This window comes from Podarcis melisellensis (genome assembly GCF_964234715.1).
Source record: "Podarcis melisellensis genome assembly, chromosome: 15".
NCBI lineage: Eukaryota > Metazoa > Chordata > Lepidosauria > Squamata > Lacertidae > Podarcis > Podarcis melisellensis.
Genome location: NC_138532.1, coordinates 41,801,497 through 41,825,791, shown reverse-complemented (window position 1 = coordinate 41,825,791; position 24,295 = coordinate 41,801,497). Strand labels below are relative to the sequence as shown.

Sequence of the window (24,295 nt, the reverse complement as noted above, 5' to 3'; positions counted from 1 at the left end):
TGCAAAGTTCCACTTTCAGAAGCAAAAGCCTAAGAGACCCACGGCTGGAGGGCAGTGGTGATGGGCATATAAACGAGCTGAACCATGGCAGAGCGACCGCCTGTAGTTAGGGCTTCTATGGCACACTCACCTCAAAGGCTGTGTTTTTTCAGCGGAAACAGTTCCACGCGCTCCGAGGTGACACGCCAGACACTGAAGAACCCCACGAAGCCTGCAGAGGGACAAGGCAGCCCTCGAAAGTTGACCAACCCAGTAGCCGCATGGTAAATGTTCCATTTATTTATCAAACGTGGAAACCCCACCTGTCCTCTGAGGTGCACACATGGAGTTTCTTTTTCAGCACACCCCAGTTATCGTCACAACAATCTAGTGAGGTAGGCTAGGTCAAGAGAGAGAGAGAGGGAGGGAGGGAGGGAGAGACTGGACCATGGTCACTCAGGCCACATTCATGCCAGTTTAAACCATCATAGCTTCCCCGGAAGAGCTGTAGAGTGTTGTTATCAGTGCTATTTTTCTAGAAAAAGAGGTGCCCAAACTCATCATGAGAGCTTGTTCTCCCTTGCTCTCTTACCATGGCAATGGTGCTCACCTGAGAGGTGTCAGCAGTGGCGTAGCATGGGGGTGCAGGGGGGGCCGCCGCACCGGGCGCAGCATCTGGGGGTTAGGGTTAGGGGGCGCATATCCATGGGTTGGGGGCGCAAATTACTTGCCTTGCCCCGGGTGCTGACAACCCACGCTACGCCACTGGGTGTCAGAACTGAGTTCCGGCTGGAAAAAAGCCCTGGTTTATTATGAGACCTCCCAAATCCCATAATTCTCTCTGAAGACAGATTGATAGTTAAACGGAGCTGGGAATGGTAGCTCTGTGAAGAGAAAGGGGTTTCTCATAACAACTCTCAGCACCCTCTCAGCTCCCAAAATCATTTGGGGGAAGCTTTTAAATCTACAGTATGGTGTCAAGGTGGTCCCTGTATCTCTGACACAGTCTGTGATGCCACATAAGATCTCTGTAGCCATGATGCTTCTGTGATTCAAGAGGGCCATCTGCACATGCTCAGAGTATTCTTCTTTTTAAAAACCAGGTTTAACCAACTGTGGTTTTTTTTGTCATTGTTTTCTGCGATATATCAGGAATGCAGAAGCAGTTGTAAAGAAAGGAATGGCAGCTGAAGTAGGGGAGATGAGGAAGAGAAATGTGATTTGTGTGGTTCATAACTGAAGTTGTACACATGACAGCACAAAACATGAGGGTGTAAGATGGGTGTTACTCCAGGGTCTAAAATTACCTAGCTGCACCACTTGGTAGAGCACATGGCTTTCCATGCAAAACGCTGGAAGTTCAATCCCTGGCATTGCCAGTTTAAAAGGGATCTGGTGGCAGGTGATGAGAGAAACCCAATTTCTGCCCGACACCCTGGAGAGCAGCTGCCAGTCAGAGCAGGTGATAATGGGCTAGATGCAGAAATTGCTTGACCTAAAGCGGCACACAGCTGAAGGCTGCTTCCTGTGTTCCTGACATCCTTTGCTCTCTTCAGTTCTCAACCTTCCTTCCTTCCTTCCTTCCTGGTTTAATTAAATTTGTATATAACTTCCCTTTAAAAGGTTCCATAGTGATTTACAAGCCACAAAAAATAGATTTCACAAGTTCAATTTTAAACAGATTTAATGTGTTTAAACAATCTGTTTAACAAAATTTATTGCATAGCATTTATGAATTGCTACATCTCTACCCCACCTTGTCCTCCAAGGAGCTCTGGCTTACACGGTCCTCCCCCTTCTTGTTTAATACCCACAACAGCCCTGCGAAGTAAGTTCGGCAGAGATGCAGTGAGTGGCTCAAGGTCACCCAGTGAGCTTCATGGCTGAGTGGGCATTTAGACCCTGGTCTCCCAGGTCCTCTCGGATGCCCTAGACACCACACCACAATAAGTAATATCACTGGCACTGCCTGAACACCCAAGAAAACAAAACAAGAGTTTGGCTAGCATTGAAACAATGATGATGTTGGTGCCAGGTGGGCCTTCCTAGGAAGAGCATTCCACAATCCATTCTATTTAAATCCTGTTTAAAATCGAGACTGATGACAAGATCCGGGAAACTCACATGCCTGCTCATGGCTTTGTTGATGTTGTAACTCGTCTTGAAATACATCGAACAGACAAGATAAATGCTTGTCACCTCACTTCTAATCAACCACTCATATCCAGCTGTTAGGTTTAAGCCTCCCGCATCAGCCCGAGAAGGCGGGTGTAGCCAATACACTTTCCTGTCTTCCTGGTGAAAACGGGGTGCGGCCCAAAACATTCCTATGGTGTAAGCAACAGGGACCACGTGAGCAGATTTAATTGCAAGGAATGCTCCTCTGTGCTCCATTTAATTACATGTCTCACTGCTTCTTCTTCTGCTGTTGTCCATCAGGCACCGATGGGAGGGTTTCTAAATCCAGAGTTTTGCAGCGCTCTTTGAAGTGCAATTTGAAGGTTCTGGGATTGCTTCCAGATTGGAATGATCAGATGGCTTTAAAAGGTTTCAATGCCTGGATAGCTCAGTTAGTTAGACCACGGTGCTGTTAACAGGTTCGATCCCTGTATGAGACAGCTGCATATTCTTGCAATGCAGGGGTTGAACGAGAGCAGGCATCCCCAAACTCGGCCCTCCAGCTGTTGTTGGACTACAGCTCCCATCATCCATAGCTAACAGGACCAGTGGTCAGGGATGATGGGAATTGTAGTCCCAAAACAGCTGGAGGGCCGAGTTTGGGGATGCCTGCACTAGATGATCCTTAGGGTCCCTCATAACTCTACAATTCTATGATTCTCATGCTTCTTTTTTGATGTTGTCTCTCTCGCACCCCTTTACCTGAAAGTACAGGTGGGTTGACTTAGCAAGCCCATTTTTGAACAGGGAAGAATAGCAACATGCCCAGGAGAGGTGGGATGTGTCATCAAAGGGTGGAGAGGCTGTGATTCGTGGCCAGGTACCTATGGATAGTGCCTCAGTCGTTCCCAGAAGGATCTTCAGTCATTCCCAGAAGGATCTTCAGTCATTCATTTCCCGCTTCCTTGTATAACTAGTATCAGAGTCAGCCTGCACACAGGCGATTCAGCTTCCTCTGGCTGTGCATGTAAGAAGCTGGCTTTATGCCTGAGCTGAACTAGCTGCCACCTAGCGCAGTGTTGTGTATGCCATGGTAGGGAGGCTGTGGCCTTCCAGGTGTTGCTGGACTACAGTTCTCATAACCACTATCCACTGGGCATGTTGGCTGCTGGGAGCTGGAGTCCTACAACATCTGGAGGGCCACCAGTTTCTCTACACTGACTGGCAGTAGCAGCTGTCCAGGAATTTGAGGTAGGGAGTTTTTCCCATTGGGAACTGAACCTGCGGCTTCCTGCATGCAAAGCAGATGCTCAGCCACTTAGTTATGGCATGCCATGTGCGCTTTCTAAATTAATCGTTGCTAGAGAGCGCTCAGTTGGTAGAGCCTGAGACTCTCAATCTCAGGGTCGTGGGTTTGAGCCCGATGCTGGGCAAAAGATTTCTGCATTGCAGCGGGTTAGACTAGATGACCCTCATGGTCCCTTCCAACTCTACAATTGTATGATATCTGCAGTATTCTGGATCATTTTCTGTACTTCTCCACATTTGCAAATGGCTGATTTAACTGCAAGAGTGATGGGCCAGAACCAAGGTGGGCAGGCTGTCCTCTGCTTGGCTCGCTTGAATTAAGTGGGATCCAGTGCCCTATATATTTTGTGGCAGACTCCATCATCTGCAGAGCCCCCTAAAACAGCTTTAAAAACTCTTCTTCAATCATTCAAACACTGTGGAAGACTTTTTGTGATTAGCTCCTCCTCCATGCTCACCAGGCCACGCCTCCACACCTGAGGAGTTCCATGCTGAGTTGTCAATCACAGCTAAGCTCAGACCTCTGCCCAATCAGATACCCTTCCATGCTCTAAGCAGGCTCCACCCTTTCATATGGAGCACTGCTCTTTGAGCTCCCACGCTCCATCCTCTGACTCTCAGGATAAAGCCTTAAGGTGACCTGGCCTCCCCACCCTCACCTGTCAAACTCAGCAGGTCTTGAGCTAGTTATTTGCTCAGGGTATTCATTTGCATAGTGCAATCAAAAGGCGTTTCATTTGACAGAGTAACACATGCAGGTACAACAGCTGCAACAACAACAAAAACATCCCTGCCCTCAAGAGCCTACGGTCTAAATTTTGATAGTATGTATATTGTATGTATGTATATTCTGTGATTACACATAGTGCTTGCTTCGGTTGTGATGGAACTCATCAGGTTGGAGTATAGTCACCTCTCTTTTTTGGCTGCCAAAAGCAGCCATTATGTGCTCGCATCCAAGGCACTTTTATGAAGATATGTGCAGTGGTATCTCATTTTTTAGGATACACACAGACGCACGAAGGGGGTGAAATTCACTTCAAGATGCATTTAAAGCTGGCCCTGTTGAATTCTCCCTTTCCGAAACACAGCTGTCCTTTGCAATTTCTCACTTTCCTTCCCAAACTAGGCTTTTTTTGCAACCTTGAGGACTAGAAACTTGCTTTTTCTTGTTTTTTTGTTTTTGCTAGTTGAGAGGCAGAGGAGGTGTGCACGGACAAGTAGGAGCCCTATTCAACCCCCAACTCTGGCTCCATACTAGCCTATATTTGCCACCTTACTGACTTACTGACGTGAGGATACTGAGTCGTGGTAAACTTTACACACTCATGCAGGGCTTGAACAGAAGTAAACAACACTCAGGGCTGTTATCCTCATTCTGCTCCCAGGAATCACTTTGCACAATGCACTGACATTTCTGCTTTCAGTGGCTGCTATTGCCATTGCTTTTAAACTGATCTTAGCAAAATGTAAACAGCTTGTTTCACCCCACCTTGCCTCTCGGGGCTTTCCAAAAGCCGCTGTGCTACTGTTTTCTGGCAGGAGACTGATGTTCCCTCGGCTTTCTCCCTCTCTCTCCTCCCTATCCCATCCCTCTTTTCTATAAACACCCACATTTTTGTGTGTGTTGTTTTGCTGTGTAAGCCCAGAGAAATGTGTCACATGCTGGCTTTGGAATCTGCCAACAGAGGCCCAGAGCGTGGGAATGTGGGGCGTGAGCTTCTCACCCTTGGAGACAAGGCACTAGATTTAGCGCAAAAGGGGAGGAAGGGCTTCACCAGTTTGACCTGGAGGCAGTTCTCAGTTGACTTACTCCACGAGCTATACGGCTGATGGATTTGTTCCATTTCTAGATGGCATTTCATCTCACCGTTTTACAAATGTTTAATCTTTGTTCTTGCATTTATTCCTGATGTTGTTAGCCATCTTGGGCTATTTTTAGGAAGGTAGGGCGGGCACAGCCCTCCTAAATATATACCGTATTTTTCGCTCTATAAGACACACCAGACCACTAGCCACACCTAGTTTTTGGAGGAGGAAAACAAGAAAAAAAATATTCTGAATCTCAGAAGCCAGAACAACAAGAGGGATCACTGCGCAGTGAAAGCAGCAATCCCTCTTGCTGTTCTGGCTTCTGGGATAGCTGCGCAGCCTGCATTTGCTCCATAAGACGCACACACATTTCCCCTTACTTTTTAGGAGGGAAAAAGTGAGTCTTATAGAGCAAAAAATACGGTACATTTCTATCCCACCTTTCCTTTAAGTCGCTCGAAGCAGCACAGATGCTGTGTGCTCCTCCTTTTTATTCCCACAACAATCCTGTGAGATAGGCTAGACTGGAGATTATGAGCATAGATCAGATATGCTACCTCGGCTCATAAGATAAGCAGGTGCTTTCTCGCCCTGTTAAATTTATTTATTTTATTTTTAAAACAACCTTCAGTGTTAATTTATTGCCCCGCCTTTCCTCCAAGGAGCAAAAGATGGTTGTTTCTTCTTCCCCTTCCCCTGTTCTGTCCTCACAACAACCCTGCAATGCAGTTTAAACTAAGAGTCAATGAACTGCCCCAAAGCCACTCAATGAGCTCCCTGGCTGAGTGGGGATTTGAATCTAGCACCCTAACCACTATACCACACCGGCTCTTGCTGTACCGCTCCGGCGGGAAGGTAAATGGCATTTCCGTCCGCTGCTCTGGTTCACCAGAAGCGGCTTAGTCATGCTGGCCACATGACCCGGAAGCTGTACGCCGGCTCCCTTGGCCAATAAAGCGAGATGAGCACTGCAACCCCAGAGTCTGGACCTAATGGTCAGGGGTCCCTTTACCTTTAACCACCCTAAAAAACTTCCTCAACCTCTAATGACAGCTAAAACACTGGGCTTGTGGCCTGTTTGTACAACCTGCTTCTTGCAGATATGCAGGTGAAGTGGATGTGTTGCAAGCAGGCACATTCCACAGCCACACATGTTTCTAGTCCCCAGTGTTCCTTCTTGCCAGCTAGCTCTGGGGGGTGGTGGGGGGTGGGTGGGGAATCAAACTTGTTTCTCTTTTGCTGGCTAGACTCAAAACCTGACTCTGTTTTCCCCCCTCCTCTTTTGGAACACCCCCTCTCTCAGGCAGATCACTGGTCTCATCCCCCTCTTTGGCTGGTAGGTATGACCCACATTCCAAAATGACCTGCTTAACAATTATTGCTAGCGTTTATTCAGTTATTGTATTCTCTCATACATGCACAAATCCTTTGGCTTCTCTGAAAGATACCTATGTGGTTTTTTTTAATTTTTAATTTTGGTCAAACACGGATTCAATCAGTGGTGCTGTTAGGTAATTTTATAGTATAATACTGGGGCTGGGATTGGGGAGCCCTATTTAGAAGGTATTGTACAATACTTCACTCCCTTAAAAATGCCAGCCCTGGTATGCTTGGTGGTCCTCGGCTTCTGCCTGATAGCCCTACCTGATTTTTTATTTAGATGGAAGTAACAACATAAAGGGTTGAAAAGCGGATGCTTAAATTTGCAACAAGCTCTCTAATTCAGGGTGGGAAACCCTTTTAAAGACCAAGGGCCGCATTGCCTGCTAGCCAACCTTCCGAGGGCCACTTGCCTGTGGTGGGCGGAGCCAGAGACAAAACTTGGTGGAGCAACAGGTGCATTTTTCACCTTTATGTAGTGGATGAGTTTCTACCCACACAGAAATGCCCCACACTCTATCCTTCATCCAGACAAGCAAGAGGCATTATCAGAATTCAAGGACACATTTCCAGCTGGGCAAAAAACATTCGAGAAAGGTGTGAAGCAGGGCCAAAGGTCCATCTAGTGCAGCAGTTTGATTGGTCAACCAGTGGCCTATCAGATGCCTCCAGGAATTCACCAAGGAAGGGTACAAAGCCAACAGCCCTCCCCATGTTGTTGTCCTCAGCATTTCATAATTAGAGGTAGACTGTCCCCGTGTGTGGAGGGCCCACATATATCTATCATGCACCCGTGCAGAATTTTTTTTTAAATTGCCCTCCTGGGAAATGAAACACATATGGACAGGGGGGTGGCTGCTAGGCCTGTCGCTCTCTGTTTTTGCCCTCCTACTAATAATAGCTTTGATCCAATGTATTCAGCAGTTCCCACTTTTTTCTCGAGATTGAAGCCTTTGACACCAATGTCACACCAAGCCGGACGTCACCTCCCGTCTTCTCAAAGCCGATGGATTCCAATATCCGCCCATGGTATGTACCAGACAGTGGCGTAGCATGGGGGTGCAGGGGGGGCCGGCCACACCGGGCGCAACACCTGGGGGTTAGGGTTAGGGGGCGCAAATCCACGGGTTTGGGGGTGCAAATTACTTGCCTTGCCCCGGGTGCTGATAACCCACGCTACTCCACTGGTACCAGATAAGGTGCTTGCTTCCCTCACATTGCCAGGAAAAGGCACGGCCTGGCTTCCGCGATGCTGCTCGTCAGGGCGAATGCAGCACAGCCCCCCGACAAGCATCACAAGCAAAAAGCCTTGTTGCCAGCTTCCCAGCCTTGTCACCCTTAGGGAAGAGTGGTAGGGTGGGGTAGGGGTGGGGAGGTTTGCTTGAGCTGTTGCTCTGAGGCTCAGCAGCAGGCCCACCTATCATTTACTCCACCATCCTAAGTGCCACTTCGGCAGGTGGGCAGGATTGCCCACCTGTCAGTCACATGACTTACTGCCACAGGAGGCAGGGATGGCCATCCGTTTTGCCCAGTATAAACATTTTTGTTAGGGCACTCCTTGTCTGAAGGCTGCAAATTAAGTCTTAGTCGCCAATTATATTCATTCTAGATGCTTTTCTTTCCAGATTTTCCTGTGTAATTGCAGCTGATATTCTTCTGGCCTTAATGTTTTTTTCTTCCCACACCCTCTTTTTTTGCTTCCAGTGCATCTGCAAATTGCGAAGATATGGACTCCCCACAGTCCCTCCAAGATGACATGACTGAATATACCCCAAATGCAGACAGCTATTGGTGAGTGAACACACGTGATGCATTTCTGCACAGGGATTTTCTATAGATTCAGTGCTGACACGGGTTAGATTTACTGAGATCTTCCTCTCCTTCCCACCGGTGTGGTCTAAAAATCAAAGCCACCAGGCTAGATATCAATTTGGATGTGCCTTTAGGAAGGATTGCCAATCAAATAAATTTTGTAGATGTTCTTAAACACATTTAGATGCTTTTAACTGTTCTCAAGTGCTTTGTATTTATATTTATCTACTTTTAATTGTATTGTTTTACCACATTGGTGTTTGCTGCCCTGGGCAACTCTGGAAGGGCAAGATGGAAATAAAATCACCACCTTCATCAAAAACAACATGCATAGCAAACAACTTCAGAGAGAACAGGAACAAGATGAGGTCTGATGCTGGCTTATCACTTAACCCTGGTTCACATCCTAAACCCAGGTTCTTGCTGAAGCTTGCTCAGCTAAGTCCTTAACACTATATACATATAGCTGGACAAATAGGGAATGGTTTTAAACTTACCAAGCTACAAGCAAAGCCCTTTACCCAAACATAGCATGCATCCAAGTGTCTAGAGCATCTTGCAGAAATTACCTTATTAGCGCTACAAGGTGGACCAGTATTATTATCTCATGTTGCAAATACAGGGCAGGCTTACCATAAGAGAGTTTGCAGCTGAAGAGAGATTTGAACTTCCCGGCTGAGCTGCAACCATTTCTCTGCTTCCATGCCAACATTCTTCTGCTTTTAATCCAGCACTAATTCATCTCAAAGCGCTCGGCAAAACAACCGTCGGAAAAAGTTGAAGAAGTATCTGTTTCGGGCAGTGTCAGAGGGCAATATAGAAGAACTCCAGCACCTCCTTGCCGAAGTGAAGGATCGGTCCCATGCCTGCAGAAACCTGACAGTCCAAGGTATTCAGAAATTAAATTAAAATTGTACCCAGCCCTTCTTCCCAAAGGAGCCCAGAGTGCCAAACATATCAATAATAAGATGCAATTAAAATGTCTAAAAACAGTTTTGAAAAACAAGCTTCTAAAAACAGTTAAAGGCTTCTAAAAACCAAGACGTACTCTCACAGCTAATAATTTCTGGGTTACTAGGAATAGTGTGTTTCGGCTATCGAATGGCTGGTGTCAGGGATGGCCACCATCTTGAATGGCTCTAAAAGTGGATTAGACAAATTCATGGAAAAGGCTGCCAATGGCTACTAGCCGCAATGGTTAAGCAGTGCTTCTATGGTCAGAGGCAGTAATGCTTCTGAATGCCAGTTACTGGAAAACCACAGGAGGGGAGAGTGCCCTCATGCTCCAATCCTGCTTGTGAGTTTCCTCACAGGCATCCAGGTGGCCACAGTAAGAACAGAATATTGGACTAGGTGGGCCATTGGCTTGATCCTCCTTTCGTTCTTCTGTTTTAGATTCTCCCTAAAAGATAATAAGGAAGGAGACAGACACACCTCACTAGGAAGGGCATTCTACAAATGGGAAGCCACCACTGGGAAGGCCCTGTCAAGGGTCACTGCCAACTGGGCACCCCCACCCAGTGGTGGTAGTTTAAAGGATGGTAGATTTTGCTCATACATTAGGGGAAATGTCTTAATGGCAAGAGCAGTTAATTAATAGAACCAGTTACCTAGAGAAGCAGTGCACTTTCCCTTGCTAGGGCTCTTGAAACCGAAGAAATTCTTTGGATTTCCTGAACTGAGCAGGAAACCTACAATAGCCTCCCTCCAATGCTAGGATTTTATGTAAGCACTTGTTTTAATTATTATTATTATTATTATTATTATTATTATTATTATTATTATTTATTATTATTATTATTTTGCCAGACTATCTGATGAAAAAAATGACCTCTTCTGACACAGGCAAGACCTGCCTAATGAAAGCCTTGCTAAACATCAACGAGAACACAAAGGAAATTGTGAAAATACTTCTCTCATTTGCAGAAGAAAACCTGATCTTAGAAAGGCTCATCAATGCTGCATACACAGAAGAGGCCTACAGAGGTACAGTACTTGTGCTTTGCGTTCAAACCTGAAAGAATATTGTGATGAGTATCATAGCACTTATTCCCCTATGACGTACTTGCTCCCCTCATCACACTATAACTTTGGACTATAACATACAACGCAACTGAATGTTGGAAGATTCAGGGCAGACCGTAGAATTGGCTCCTGGAAGAGACAGTGATGGCCACCAACCTGGGGGAACTGCAAAAGAGGATTGGACAAGTTCATGGAGGATAGGGCTAGCAATGGCTACTAGCCAGGATGGCTATGTCCTGCCTCCACCATTGGAGACAGTATTGCCTCTGAATATCAGCTCTAAATCGGGACCTGGGTGGCGCTGTGGGTTAAACCACAGAGCCTAGGACTTGCAGATCAGAAGGTTGGCGGTTTGAATCCCCGTGATGGGGTGAGCTCCCATTGCTCGGTCCCTGCTCCTGCCAACCTAGCAGTTCAAAAGCACATCAAAGTGCAAGTAGATAAATAGGTACCACTCTGGTGGGAAAGTTAACAGTGTTTCTGTGCGCTGCTCTGGTTCGCCAGAAGCGGCTTAGTCATGCTAGCCACATGACCCAGAAACTGTATGCCGGCTCCCTTGGCCAATAAAACGAGATGAATGCCGCAACCCCAGAGTTGGCCATGACTGGACCTAATAGTCAGGGGTCCCTTTACCTTTATCAGCTCTAAACATCCCCTAAGTGGGGACACCCTAATTTCAGGCTCTCCACAGGCATCTAGGTGGACACTGTGAAAACAGGATGCTGGATTGGGTTTCTGATGTGTACCAGCCAACACTTCTGGATCCTTATGTTCTAATGCATACTGTTAAGTGATGGGAGGAGGGAATGGATCGGGTTTATAAATACTCAAAAATATGTTTCCAATCTGCAAAGCAAATGCAAATGCCGTTTTAGCAAAAACAAGACTAAATATCAGTAGGTAGGACACTAGGGTGACAAATTATGGAACTGCAGAATGAGATTCACAGAAGTGTAAGTTGGAAGAGGGCCCAAAGGAATACCTAGTCCAGGGGTAGTCAACCTTTTTATACCTACCACCCACTAATGCATCTATCTTGGTGGTAAAATTTCCTTACCGCCCAGCAGTGCTCAATGGAAGGAGGATTCAGCTTGTGCCGCAGAACCCCCTACTGCCCACCTAGAATCCTGAAACGCCCACTAGTGGGTGGTAGGGATCAGGTTGACAACCCCTGATCTAGTCCAAGCTCTTGCAATGCCCACAGCTACCCCTGGGTGGGCTTGAACCACCACCTTCTGGTTCGCAACCACACACCCTGGCCCATTGCACTACCTGAGGTACATGTGTTTCTTTGTTCTGCAGGACAGACAGCTTTAAACATTGCCATTGAGAGACGGCAGTATGACATTACTCAGACCCTGATCGAGAAGGGAGCGGATGTGAACGCCCATGCACAAGGCATCTTCTTCAATCCTAAACACAAGCACGAAGGTTTTTATTTTGGTAAGCGAATGCAGGATGCCAGCTGATGCAATGATGCCATGGGAACAGGGATGGATGAATCTGTTTTTGTTTTCTCTCAATTTACCAGCTTCCCAATCTTTAGTTCATTTCTCGACATTTCTCCTAAATAATTGCAAATTTTGAAAAGTCCTCGGGAAAATTCATCCACACCTTTAGTGCAAATTTCTCCTAAGATACGCAAACTAGTATGTCTGGTATCTACATGTGTTGATGTTTGCATCAGGAGGACCCCATGTCCTCTTCCCCACATACAGATGGAGAAATTTGCTTCAGCTTGCATACCTAGCCCACCAGCACTTTTTGAAGCAATATGTGAGTTGAAGCACACCTATCCTTTGAAATTTGCAATTCTCTGAATTTTGCAATGCAGATTTCCAACCACACAATGTATGCAAAAGCTCATATATCTTAGGGGAAAGTGTGTGTTAAAATGAATTTATTAATAAAAACAACATAAAAACTCTGCATGAAATTGCTTGTAAAAATGTGTATGTCAGGCAAAAGGCTACACAGAAAAGTGTGTATATTAGGAGAAATTTGCACCGAAAGGCTGCTAAATTCTCACAATGACTTTATAAAAAAAATGAATAAATCACAATCTGGTGTGGAAATGTGAAGCATTGGAAAAATGAGAAACTGAGAACTGCCCCTCTGAAACTGTACATCCCTAATACCATTAAATTAAAAATATAAAGAGCAACAAACAACTACAATAATGCATTATTTTCTCAGGAGAGACACCCCTGGCGTTAGCTGCCTGCACAAACCAGCCAGACATTGTCGAGCTATTAATGAACAACAGCAAGACGGACATCGCTTCCCAAGATTCGAGGGGGAACAATATACTCCATGCCTTGGTGACAGTCGCAGAAGACTTTAAGACACAAAATGACTTTGTGAGGAAGATGTACGACGCCATCCTCTTGAAAAGCAGAAACCGGGATTTGGAGACGATGAAGAATAAGGATGGTTTGACGCCTCTGCAGCTAGCTGCGAAAACTGGGAAGCTGGAGGTAAGCCTGACTTGGGAAGCAAAGGAGGAAAAAGAAGGAGACCCTGGCAGGTGGCATATTATGAAATGTTGGAAATATGTGGATTTTTTTGGGTAGACCAGGAAACCCTGTGGTCCTCTGGGTGGTTTTGGATTCCATTAGCCCCTGCAGGCATGGCCAGTGGTCAGGAACAATGTAGTCCAGCAACATCTGGAGATCCAGTGGTCAGGAACCTCAGGCACAGGGCCCAAATGTGGCCCACTGTCTGGCCCTCTTAACACTTTCCAGGCCACACCATTACCAGCACTGCTCCACGCCCTCCATGAATGCTTTTGCCTAACTGGAACATGTCCCTAAACTGCAATAAAGTCTCTTGCTTGCTTGCAAACAGGATAAGGAGTTTTGTGGTATGTGTGTGTGTGTGTGTGTCTTGTATGACTGGAATATAGCGCATCTATTGCTTTGCCTCTTGTTCCTGCCTTCTACTGGCATGTGGCCCTCAGAAGGTTGCCTGCAACACAATGTGGCCCTCAGGCTGCTGTAGATTCTGCAGCCATTTTGGACTTCACTGGGTAGGAGCAACAGGAAGAGAGCCAAGTTTAGTTTTCATTTGGTTGCAACAACAGAGGGAGGTGGTACAGCAATATGCGAGTTATGCAATGTCTGTGGGAGCTTAGCAGCCACTGCCAGACTTAATGAATGCGGTAACAGCACAGTGTGCAAGATTAGATCTGAGGCAGATCTCATAACTTAGTCCCATCAGTTGTTCCCCAGCAAATGGTAGACTGCCTCTGAATGTGGAGGTATCACATAGCTATCTGGACTAATGGTTGATTATGATTTATTTTTTATTAGTCAGTGGGGGGCTTTTAACTTGCTCACATATCTCCATTTTGGTCCATTAGATTCTGAAATACATTCTCAGCAGAGAAATCAGAGACAAGCCAAACAGAAGCCTTTCCAGGAAATTTACTGACTGGGCTTATGGACCCGTACAGTCTTCCCTGTACGACTTGACAGAACTGGACACCACCTCGGAGAACTCCTTGCTGGATATTATTGTCTACAATACAAATATCGGGGTAAGTTCATGCTCCCTTTGAAAAAAAAGTGTTGCTTTAGGAATCCTACATACCAACAGTGTGTTCAATTTTCCAAGCGTCTATCTATATTTAGCCCAAACGGCAGCATCTATGCAAAAGAGGGTGGTAACATCAGACGTGGGGCAGGGAGGAGCTCCAAGCTTTGCAGAAAAACATTTTTTGGAGGGTGGGAATCCTGCAAGGGAGAGAGAAACTCCAAATTAGCCCAACAACAACTGGATGTGCCCATTTGCCATGGAATCCTGAGCATCTGCTAGGGCTGTGACTGTGGCAGGGGCAAGGATAGAAAATGGATAGTGGATGGAATGGAGTACCCCAGAATGGACACCGCTGACTGGCTGGCTGGATTCTTGCAAAGTGGTGTGTGTGTGTGTGTGTGTGTTTGGTATTACATGGAACAATACAATTAAAACAAATCTCTCTCTCTCTCTCTCTCTCTCTCTCTCTCTCTCTCTCTCTCTCTCTCTCTCTCATACACACACACACACACACACACACACACACACACACACACATCCAAACACTTCTAACTAGAGCTCACACTTGCTTTTAATATGCCTGGAAAAGTTCTACAAAAATAAAAAAAAAATCAGCCTTTCCTATTCATTCACCAACATAGGTTGTTTCTAGAACACATCAGCATTAGCCATCCTCAGAGTAGACCCATTGGAATTGACGGACATGACTAATTTAGGTCGCTTAATTTTAATGGGAGTGCTCTGAGTGGTCCTTAGCTGGATACAGCCCACAGCATTAACCCACCATCATATATCACATTCTTAAAATTAAGCCAGTCCTTAAGGCCTGCAGACACCTGGCTTCAAATCTTCACCCAACACACCGATTGACCTTGGACCAGTCACAGCCTTTCAGCTTAATCTGCCTCACAAATCAGGTGTGAGCGCAAAATGATGGGGAAGCAGGAAACACGTATGGCGTCTTTGAGCTCCTAGGGAGGAAAAACAACATATAAAAGAAAGGAATAGCTATAATAAACTAGGCTCCCCATTAGTTAATCAACTAAGGCATTAGTTGATTAATCTACCCATTGAACACTTTCAGTTCTCCTGCTCCAGGCAAGGCTCTGCTGGGATTAACTGCTTGTGTCTGTTTCCAAGAGCTCATTATTTTATTCCCTATCTGGTCACGATGACCCCCTGGGGGGGACTGACCTCTCTTGTCTTCTGCAGAATCGCCACGAAATGTTGGCGTTGGAACCTCTGCATTCCCTGTTGCGCATGAAGTGGAAAAGGTTTGCCAGACACGTGTTCTTTGTCTCCTGCTGTTTATACTTCATCTACAATGTGTTGCTGACATTGATCTCCTACTACAGGCCTCAAGCAGAAATGGTAAGGTGTTCCCCCCCCCTCCAAAAAATAATAGTGCCCCACTGTTTCTCCCATTTTGCTTTGTAAAATACGTAGCTGTTAAATTTGCAGTGATGGTCCCCAACTTGGATGGCTTTAAAAGAAGGTTAGATAAATTCATAGAGCAGAAAGCTATGTATCAATGGCTACTAGCCACAATGGCAACCTTCCACCTCCATTGCTGGAGGCAGTAAATGCCTCTGAATGCATCACAAGTGGGGAGAGTTGCTCATGTGGGCTTTGGGGCAACTGGTTGGCCACTGTGAGAGCAGGATGCTGGACTGGATTGGGTCCCCTTTGGCCTAATGTAGCAGCCAGACCCTTCCAATGTTCTGAAAGCTTTGAGTGAAGATTTCACACCTCGGCGCTATACACTTTTTATGGGCCAGCACCTGCCCTCCAATTCCCTGAAAGGTTTCTTCTGCAAAAAAATGCTTTTTTGCATTTGTACCTCATTCACAGGGCACTTTAGCTTGTACTGTATTTATATTGTTGTGTGCAGGGTTACTGTTGTTGCTATTTATGAATTGCCTTGTGCAGATGTCCCAAGGTGATACACAAAATACAACAAAAACAGCTAAAAAAACCAACAGATCATGAATTTAAAAACTTGTAGCCACCCATGGCAGATAAGTTTCCATTCAGTGTTGAGATTGGAACAAAAATGTTCTCAGTTGTTTCTGGAAAGTGCAGGTGTGGACACCCGTCATATCTTGATGGGGATGCTGTTCCGCAGAACAGGGGCAGCCAAAAAGCTCTGCTCTGAGAGATCTGTGCAGTGGGCTTCCAAGATCTTTGAAACCTGAAGGAGAAACTCTCCTGCTGGCTGATGGTTGGATGGCGCCGTGTACGCCTCCTTCCAGCAACTCCTGCAGCCAAGCTGGTGCCCAAAGTCTTGCTCCGCTTTCCTTTGGGCCACATCAGTGAAGCTGAGAGTGGGGTCTTATTCTGTGGGCAGCCCAGGACCTCCATACACACTGCCCAGGCTTGTGCCTTGGGAAGGTCGCTTTGGTGCTGCTAACACAGCAGTTTGACTTCACTCCCAGAGGTGAGTGTCTCTTGAGACAGACAGATGCCAACAACATAAATAAAGGGGATTAGGTGGAGTTTACTTCATCATTGTAAGCGGGAGTCATGTATGCTTTCCTTTCCATTAAGTGTTTCTCCAGCACTCTGAAGCCTCCCCAGATGCCCACACTTCCTGGTCTGAAAAGGCGCCATGACCACTTTCCCTATCACAACCTCATGACATCAAATGCACCGCAACTTGTTGGAAAACTAGTTTGAAAATTGGGGTGTTAAATACTAGATATAGATCCCGTCCTGGGATCATCCTGAATTTTTCTCTCGCCTCTGTCTTGTTTTCAGGCTCCACCATATCCTCTGAGTTTGACTGATGACCTCAGCTGGCTCCAGCTGACAGGACAAGTGACAGTGATGCTGGGGGCCATATTTATAGCAATTAAAGAGGTGAGATTCAATTGTTGTTGTTTGCTTTTTAATGTAAAATCAAAACTACAAACAAATCAATCAAAATGATGAAACATAGGAGCAGTACGGAGATTGTATTTTCCATATATATATATATATGCAGGTTTTGGTGTCCTCGGGTGTCTTCCCGTGTAAAAGTTGGGGTGTCTAGGCGACGTTTCGACGAGGTCTCACTCGTCATCTTCAGGCTGGTGCTTTCGGCTTCTTGTTACTGGAACAGAGCAGGATCTCAGTGTTTGAGTTCCTATAAATACTGTTGAGGGGGTGTGGTGTATAGCCTCCAATGTTCTGGGCAGAGAGGAAGTTCCCAGGCTAGTGTGCCTTTTCTTCTTTTGTTCCTTAATTACTTGAGGGATATCTTGAGTGATTTCTTGAGTGATATCCTGAGTACCACTTAGGTGGGTCATTAGGTGTGGATTAGTTGCTAAAGTCTTTGTGTCTTGACCTCTTGAACTTTGTGAAGAGTTTTTCTGAGAAGATGGCTGTACTGCACTTAGTTGTGCTCTGGCTTGGCTTCGTGTATAGGGGCGAGCTGTGGTTTTGTGGCCTGTGTCAGCCAGATCTGTGTAGGGATTGCAGGGGGGTGCAGCATCCGGAACTCAAACACTGAGATCCTGCTCTGTTCCAGTAACAAGAAGCCGAAAGCACCAGCCTGAAGATGACGAGTGAGACCTCGTCGAAACGTCGCCTAGACACCCCAACTTTTACACGGGAAGACACCCGAGGACACCAAAACCTGCATTCCTGTACCCGTGAAAATCTACGAAAGCAAATATATATATATATATATACATACACACACACACACACACACACACGCACACAGCAAAACACACATTAGCCAAATTGTGTGATTTGGGGGATGAGTTTTGTACATCTGGATCTGACACTTCAGAAATTAAATCCAGTGTTAAAATATTCCAGGTCCTCTTTATCCTTAGAATTGCATATTTTGTGAGTTATTTTCTCTGCCATAGTCAGAGTCCACATATTCTTGTACCACAAGAGCTCTATGTCCTGTAGTGTCTTCAATATCTGGGCCAAATAAGTTGTTATGAAACTGTCAATGCTCTCTCATTCATTCCAACCCAAGACATTTTGCTGCCTTATGCAGAGCTCAAAGGGCACACTTCCTCCTTTAGGACCAACACTTTAAAAAGTATTGCTGCCCCATTCAGGCTGTGATCCTTAGCTGCCTGCCCAGAAGTACACCCTGCTGAACTTAATGAGAATTACTTCTGAATATATATATGTACAGGGCTGTGCTAATTCTTGCCTTCATCTGTTAGGTTGTAGTGCAACTAGGGCCGGCCCTACCATTGTCTTTGTAAACTGATGTGTTTGTGTCAGTTTTATAGATACATCCTAAAAGTAAAATGAATGGCTTTGGGAGGAGAGACCTGTGGCCCTCCAGATGTTGCTAGGCTACAACTCTCATTGCTCCTGGCTGCTCCTTATGCCTATAACTGATGCATTGGTCCATCCCTAGTCACTGCTTTGTGTGTATGTGTGTTTTGTTAATCTACTCCTGGCTATTTCTACCTGCAGAGCGTAGCTATCTTCCTGCTCAGGCCTTCAGATCTCCAATCAATCCTATCTGACGCTTGGTTCCATTTCGCATTGTAAGTCATGCATAAGAATGCAAACGATTACAGCTCTGAAATAACATTCAGTCTTTCTCCTCTAAGTGGCTCATGGGCAATGCCTCTCTTTAACTCTGCCCTTAGCTCTTTTCTAATCTCTCTGCCAGCTCTTGATGTGATTTAGACATATAAATGTATATGCTATTTAAGGTCAAATGTGTTCCTGATGCCAGGGTGGCTTTTAAGATGCTTAATACTAGCATCTTAAAAGGCTGTGCTGTAATTATGAATGGGAGAGAAATGTGATTCTGTTTGCCTTGAAAGGCCATCCTACCTAATTCATGATTTCTGACACAATATGCAAACTGAAGCACAGCCACTCTCTGAAATCCTCACTCCTCCAGATTTCCCAATGCAGTTCATTTGCAAAAATACAAATACTAGGGAAAAATGGGCAGAAAAAAGCATGTGTTGGAGAAAAAAACTTACAAATACGCATTATATTGGGGGGGGGGGTTGCATGCAAAAATGCGTCTATTTCAGGAAATTTGCACTAAAATGCAGATAGATTTCCATGTGGACTTTACAAAATAATAACCACAATGTAGAAATGCAGAGAATTAATTTTAGAATGGAAAATTAGAAACTGAAATTGACAAATGCCCCCATCCTTAGTAGTTGTAACACACCCATGTCAATAAAGTCTCTACCTGATTCTTAATTGTCCAGTTTTCCTCACAGATGCAACTTTTTTTCCTATTGTGTCTTGACAGTTTTATACAAGCAGTCTTGGTTGTCTTCTCTGTCTGCTTGTACTTCTTCTCCTACAAAGAACACCTTGCGTGCCTCGTCTTGGCCATGTCCTTAGGGTGGGCCAACATGCTGTATTTCACCCGGGGTCTGCAGTCTATGGGAATCTATAGTGTGATGATCCAGCAGGCAAGTATGCACTTCCAAGTTCCATTTGGTATTTGATTGTGGATGTCTGTCCACCATCTCCAGAACCCTGGTCTCAAAAGTGCTCATTCTTCAGAAGGGCAGCTCCATTGCTGCATGAGCTGCTGCATGTCCTTATTGTTACTTTTTGTAATAAGCAACTTGGCTATAACCTTGGGTCTTCTAATGCCCATTTTTCCTTCTTTTGAAACAAAGGGGCCTGTCTTTGAGGGAAGTGCAAGAGCAGCTCCTGCTCTGAATGCAGGAGTTCAATCCCTGGCATCTCCAGGCAGGATGGGGAAAGATTCCCTGCCTGAAACCATGGAGAGCCACAATTGATAACACAGATATAGATAGATGATGGCTATGCTCTGCCTCTACTGGGCTTGCTGATCAGAAAGTCGGTGGTTTAATCCGTGCCATGAGGTGAGCTCCCGTTGCTCTGTCCCAGCTCCTGCCAACCTAGCAATTCGAAAGCATACTAACACAAGCAGATAAATAGGTACCACTGCAGTGGGAAGGTACATGGCATTTCTGTAGGCTCTGGCAATCATCACGGTGTCCCGTTGTGCCAGAAGCGGTTTAGTCATGCAGGCCACATGACCTGGAAAGCTGTCTGCGGACAAACACTGGCCCCCTTGGCTGAAGCGTCTGAAGGAGCGTCTCCACCCCCATCGTTCTGCCCGGACGCTGAGGTCCAGTGCCGAGGGCCTGCTGGCGGTTCCCTCATTGCGAGAAGCAAAGCTACAGGGAACCAGGCAGAGGGCCTTTTCGGTAGTGGCGCCCGCCCTGTGGAACGCCCTCCCATCAGATGTCAAAACGATAAACAACTACTTGACATTCAGAAGACATCTTAAGGCAGCCCTGTTCAGGGAAGTTTTTAATGTATGATATTTTAGTGTTTTCTGGTTTCTATGGAAGCCGCCCAGAGTGGCTGGGGAAACCCAGCCAGATGGGCGGGGTACAAATAATAAATTAATTAATTTTTAAAAAAGCGAGATGAGCGCCTAACACCAGTTGCCTTTGACTGGACTTAACTGTCTGGGGCTCCTTTACCTGCTATTGGAAGGAGGGGAGAGAGCTCTTGTGCCCAGGTCCTGCTTGCTGGTTTCCCACAGACATTCTCTGAGTGGCCACTGTGAGAATAGGATGCCATGGGCCTGATTCAGCAGGCTTTTCTTACATTCTTATGCAGCAGTGGTCTGATTCAGCATAAGGATCCCTGAAGCACATCTTAATGCAGACAAATTGAGAGAGCCAGTTTTGTCTTCACAATGTATCAGCATCCAGTAAAAGTGCTTTTGGGGTCAGCTTTCCAAATGCATAGAGACTGAACACACTGATGCGGATAACTTGGACTACTGAAAGAGGTAGAGCGGTAACATGGAGAGTTTTGAGGTTCTAATTAACATGCCATTTTCTTTTTCTTTTCTTTTCATAGGTCATCTTGCATGACGTGATAAAGTTTCTAGTGGTGTACATTGTATTTCTGCTCGGATTCGGTGTAGGTAAGCAGAATTTGATGGTTATTATAGGAGGGTGGCAGTATCTTAAAAACATTTTGCATAGCTGGAATGGTGAGCTATCTAAGCTTTGCTGGACTAAGCCTGCAGGACTCACGACCCGCCTAGGTAAACACAGCCCTGCTCTGCCCAACAAAGCATTCAGTGAAATGTGTAAGCTTGCATCCTCTTACACCAATCCAAATTGTACCAGTATATGATTTGGATCTTCCACATGGCAGTTCATGCGGCCAAGTTTTGTGTCGTTTCCTCAGAAAATCATCCTAGCACTCTGCCCCATATTATTTCTCGATTGAACCCAGATGTACCAATTCTGCAGAAAATGCAGCAAATACAAAACAAAACCACCCTGTGGAAATGGTAGATCCAAATTAAATGGGGGGGGGGTTATGGGATGGGATTTTAGTGGGGACAACATTGTGTGGATGGTGAACAAAACTTCTGTGGATGAGCAGCATCATACCTCCATAGACTGCAATGTGGAAGCTTCCCCCCAACGTTTTCTTCTGAATATGGGATAAGATAAATGCAAGGATTGCGGAGTCTTTGGGGAGCTTGTCAACCATTCTTGACCCTGTTAAGAATTCCTCGTAAACTTCCAGAAAAGTGCACAGGAACACAGAAGTCATTCTACAAATATACAATATAATATTAAAGGTGCCCTTCTCTCTTTCTCTCTTAAACACAGCCCTTGCTGCCTTGATAGACGATTGCCCTGAAAACAGTAAGTGCAGTAACTTCAGCACTTTAGGGAATGTCGAGATCGAACTCTTCAAACTCACTTTAGGCCTCGGTGACCTGGAGATCCACGAGGATGCAAAATACCCCATTCTGTTTCTGCTGCTCCGCATCTCCTTCGTCATCTTGACCTTCGTTCTCCTCCTTAACATGTTGATCGCGTTGATGGGGGAGACGGTGGAAGATATATCTAAGGAGAGCGAACATATCTGGAGGCTTCAGGTTGGTTTTCCCATTACCACTGGGGGGGATGGACATATCCTTCCAGCCAAAATCTGAACCCTGCCTGTAAACAGAATGTCAGCTGACAGCGCCAATCAGCTGATCGGCACAGCTAGTTAGTCCCCTCGCCTTAGCATGGGTGATCTCAGTGGGGCTCATTGTCAGTCCTCGACTAGATAATTAGTGGGTTCTGTTTGCAAAGGAACAATCAAGTGTTCACTTCAAGCTCCTAATCCTTTTTGCAGTCATGTATGATATCTGGTGTGGGGAATGCAGACGTTGTTTGGAGAAAACAGGCCAAAACAGGCCCATGCTGGGCCTAATGTGGGTTCCCATACCTGCTGTAGACCAAGAGTGAGCACACCTTCTGTTTGCGGGATCTCTTTTTCTTTATTCTTTTTGACTAGAAGTATGAAATCCACCCACCAATAAGCATTCTTAAAAGTTTTTGGGTTTTTTGGTTTTTACATTATCTGGTAACATTTTTCTTGTTACCACCAGAGGGCAAGAACTATTGTGGAAACAGAAAAGATCCTGCCAAAATTCCTGAGGAGAAAATTCCAGCTTGGAGAATGGTGCAAAGTGGCAGAGAATGACACCAGGTTATGTTTAAGGTAAATCAGATGTTCAGAAATGGATGAAGCTGCTCTGTTTTGATAACTGTGTCCTATTAGAGAGAGAAATGAACAAGCTCTACATAGCATGTTTAAGGGATCTGATAGTTTCCAAGCTGCTCTTTTAACTGTGCTGCCACTGTATCAAGGCTTCTAGTTGTGTTGGCTATGTTCTACCTCCACTGATGTCCCATAGAGAAAAATCAAATACGTCCATCTCTACAAACTGAATTCCAAAAGTGAAACTATGCTCTGAACCAGTGGTGGCCAATCTGTGGCACTTCAGATGTTGCTGGACTCCAACTCCCAGCAGTCAGCATCGCCAATGGTTAGGGATGATGGAAGTTGTAGTCTAGCAGCATATGGAGGGCCACAGGTTAGCTGCCCCTGCTCAAAACATGACATTACTTTTTCATATACTGATTAAGTGTGCATCGATTAAATGAATACTGTGTCCTGATTAAAAATCTGAAAACATGAAGTGTTTCTGTCATGGTGTAAAAGATGAATCATTCTAATGTGTGAATTCTCTAACTAGGATTAATGAAGTCAAATGGACTGAATGGAAAACACATGTTGCATTCATCAATGAAGACCCAGGTCCAACAGGTAAGATTCATTTATAATTTTGGGGGTAATTTTTTTTAAAAGCTTTGTGGCCTTTTTGTCCTGTGTGTCCACACACACTCTAATCTAGGGGAAGGAACCTCAGGACCAGGGACTGCCTGAAATGTGTCCCTCTAAATCTCTCCATCTGGCCCTTGGGGCTCTCCCCAGCCCACACTCCTCACTGAGTCTTGTGTTCTTGATGTGTGATAATGTCTTACTTGCCTGCACGGGGGATGGAGAGATGTATGGGCGTACGTGTTAAACCTCTGACATTTGCACAACTGGAGTGTAGCCTCCCATCCAAGGAAAAGAGTCACATTTGTTGATCCACCTAGTTTTTCCTCTGGGTCCACCCACCACTGGCATGCAGTTAATTTCACTGCACACAGGTGGTATAGTGACAATAAAGGTTTATTATTTCTTAGTAGTGGTTCACTAAGTGGGGTGGGGCTGCTGTTGCTTACTAGGAGAGGCCAGGTGGTTGGCTCCAGTCCTACTGGGCCAGGTTACAAGGCCTTTAACAAATTGGGTCCAGGATACCTCAAAGGCCACCCAATCACATACTGTATATATGTGTCCTGATCACGTAGGTCTTCGAGGGGTGGGGTGGGGACAGTTGTCCCCCAGCGCCCGGATGCACAGGTTGTATCCACCAGGAGCCATGGTTTCAGATTGTGGGCCAATTTTACAGAACTTCCTTCCAGCTGAGGTCAGACAGGCCCACTCCCTGTTAAACGCCCAGGGCCAACTGAAGATTTTTTCATTCTGGTAGGCATGTTCAGTGATTTTATAGTTTTAACTGAGTTAATATTCCTTGTGTTGTATTTTTGCAAACTGCTTAGAGACTATTGTAGTTAAATGGTATATAAATTGTTTAAATAAGTAATAAATAGTGCAAATGCTCTGGTGCAGCAAATCCAGTGCTCCTAACTAGTATGTTTGCATGACATCAGCCTCCTTGCCCATCCCCTATTGGTAAGCAACAGCAACCTATCAGACAGGAAGCTAGCACAGAAGCTCCACCCTACCCAGTGCACTGCTTCTGGTGTAGACAGTGCCAACCAAGATGGGTCAATGATCTCTGACTAAGAATATAGCAGCTTCCCAAGCCCACTGTACACACAGAAGATGGATCACAGCCTCAGTGAATAAATGGGGCATGTGCTGTTGTACTTACATACACAATTTTATTTATGAAAGGTTTTTAAATGAATGTACT

At 45.5% G+C, this 24,295-nt stretch overlaps 1 protein-coding gene across 8 annotated transcripts in view; it reads left to right on the top strand.

The window, feature by feature from the left end:
- The window catches only part of TRPV3 (transient receptor potential cation channel subfamily V member 3), a 36,444-nt gene that overhangs the window by 10,147 nt on the left and 2,002 nt on the right, over positions 1–24,295 (top strand). For 2 of the 8 annotated variants that reach the window (XM_081890310.1, XM_081890311.1), the window contains exons 3-19: positions 153–263; positions 6,521–6,553; positions 7,519–7,626; positions 8,302–8,388; positions 9,141–9,298; positions 10,219–10,395; positions 11,737–11,877; positions 12,631–12,911; positions 13,796–13,972; positions 15,184–15,342; positions 16,729–16,830; positions 18,400–18,473; positions 19,208–19,373; positions 20,812–20,878; positions 21,582–21,853; positions 22,355–22,467; positions 23,006–23,076. In XM_081890310.1, the coding sequence (XP_081746436.1) occupies positions 153–263; positions 6,521–6,553; positions 7,519–7,626; positions 8,302–8,388; positions 9,141–9,298; positions 10,219–10,395; positions 11,737–11,877; positions 12,631–12,911; positions 13,796–13,972; positions 15,184–15,342; positions 16,729–16,830; positions 18,400–18,473; positions 19,208–19,373; positions 20,812–20,878; positions 21,582–21,853; positions 22,355–22,467; positions 23,006–23,076 (2,297 nt within the window). The remainder of the gene's footprint in view (positions 1–152; positions 264–6,520; positions 6,554–7,518; positions 7,627–8,301; positions 8,389–9,140; positions 9,299–10,218; positions 10,396–11,736; positions 11,878–12,630; positions 12,912–13,795; positions 13,973–15,183; positions 15,343–16,728; positions 16,831–18,399; positions 18,474–19,207; positions 19,374–20,811; positions 20,879–21,581; positions 21,854–22,354; positions 22,468–23,005; positions 23,077–24,295) is intronic. The other 6 variants (XM_081890312.1, XM_081890315.1, XM_081890314.1 and 3 more) reach the window with 6 other exon arrangements.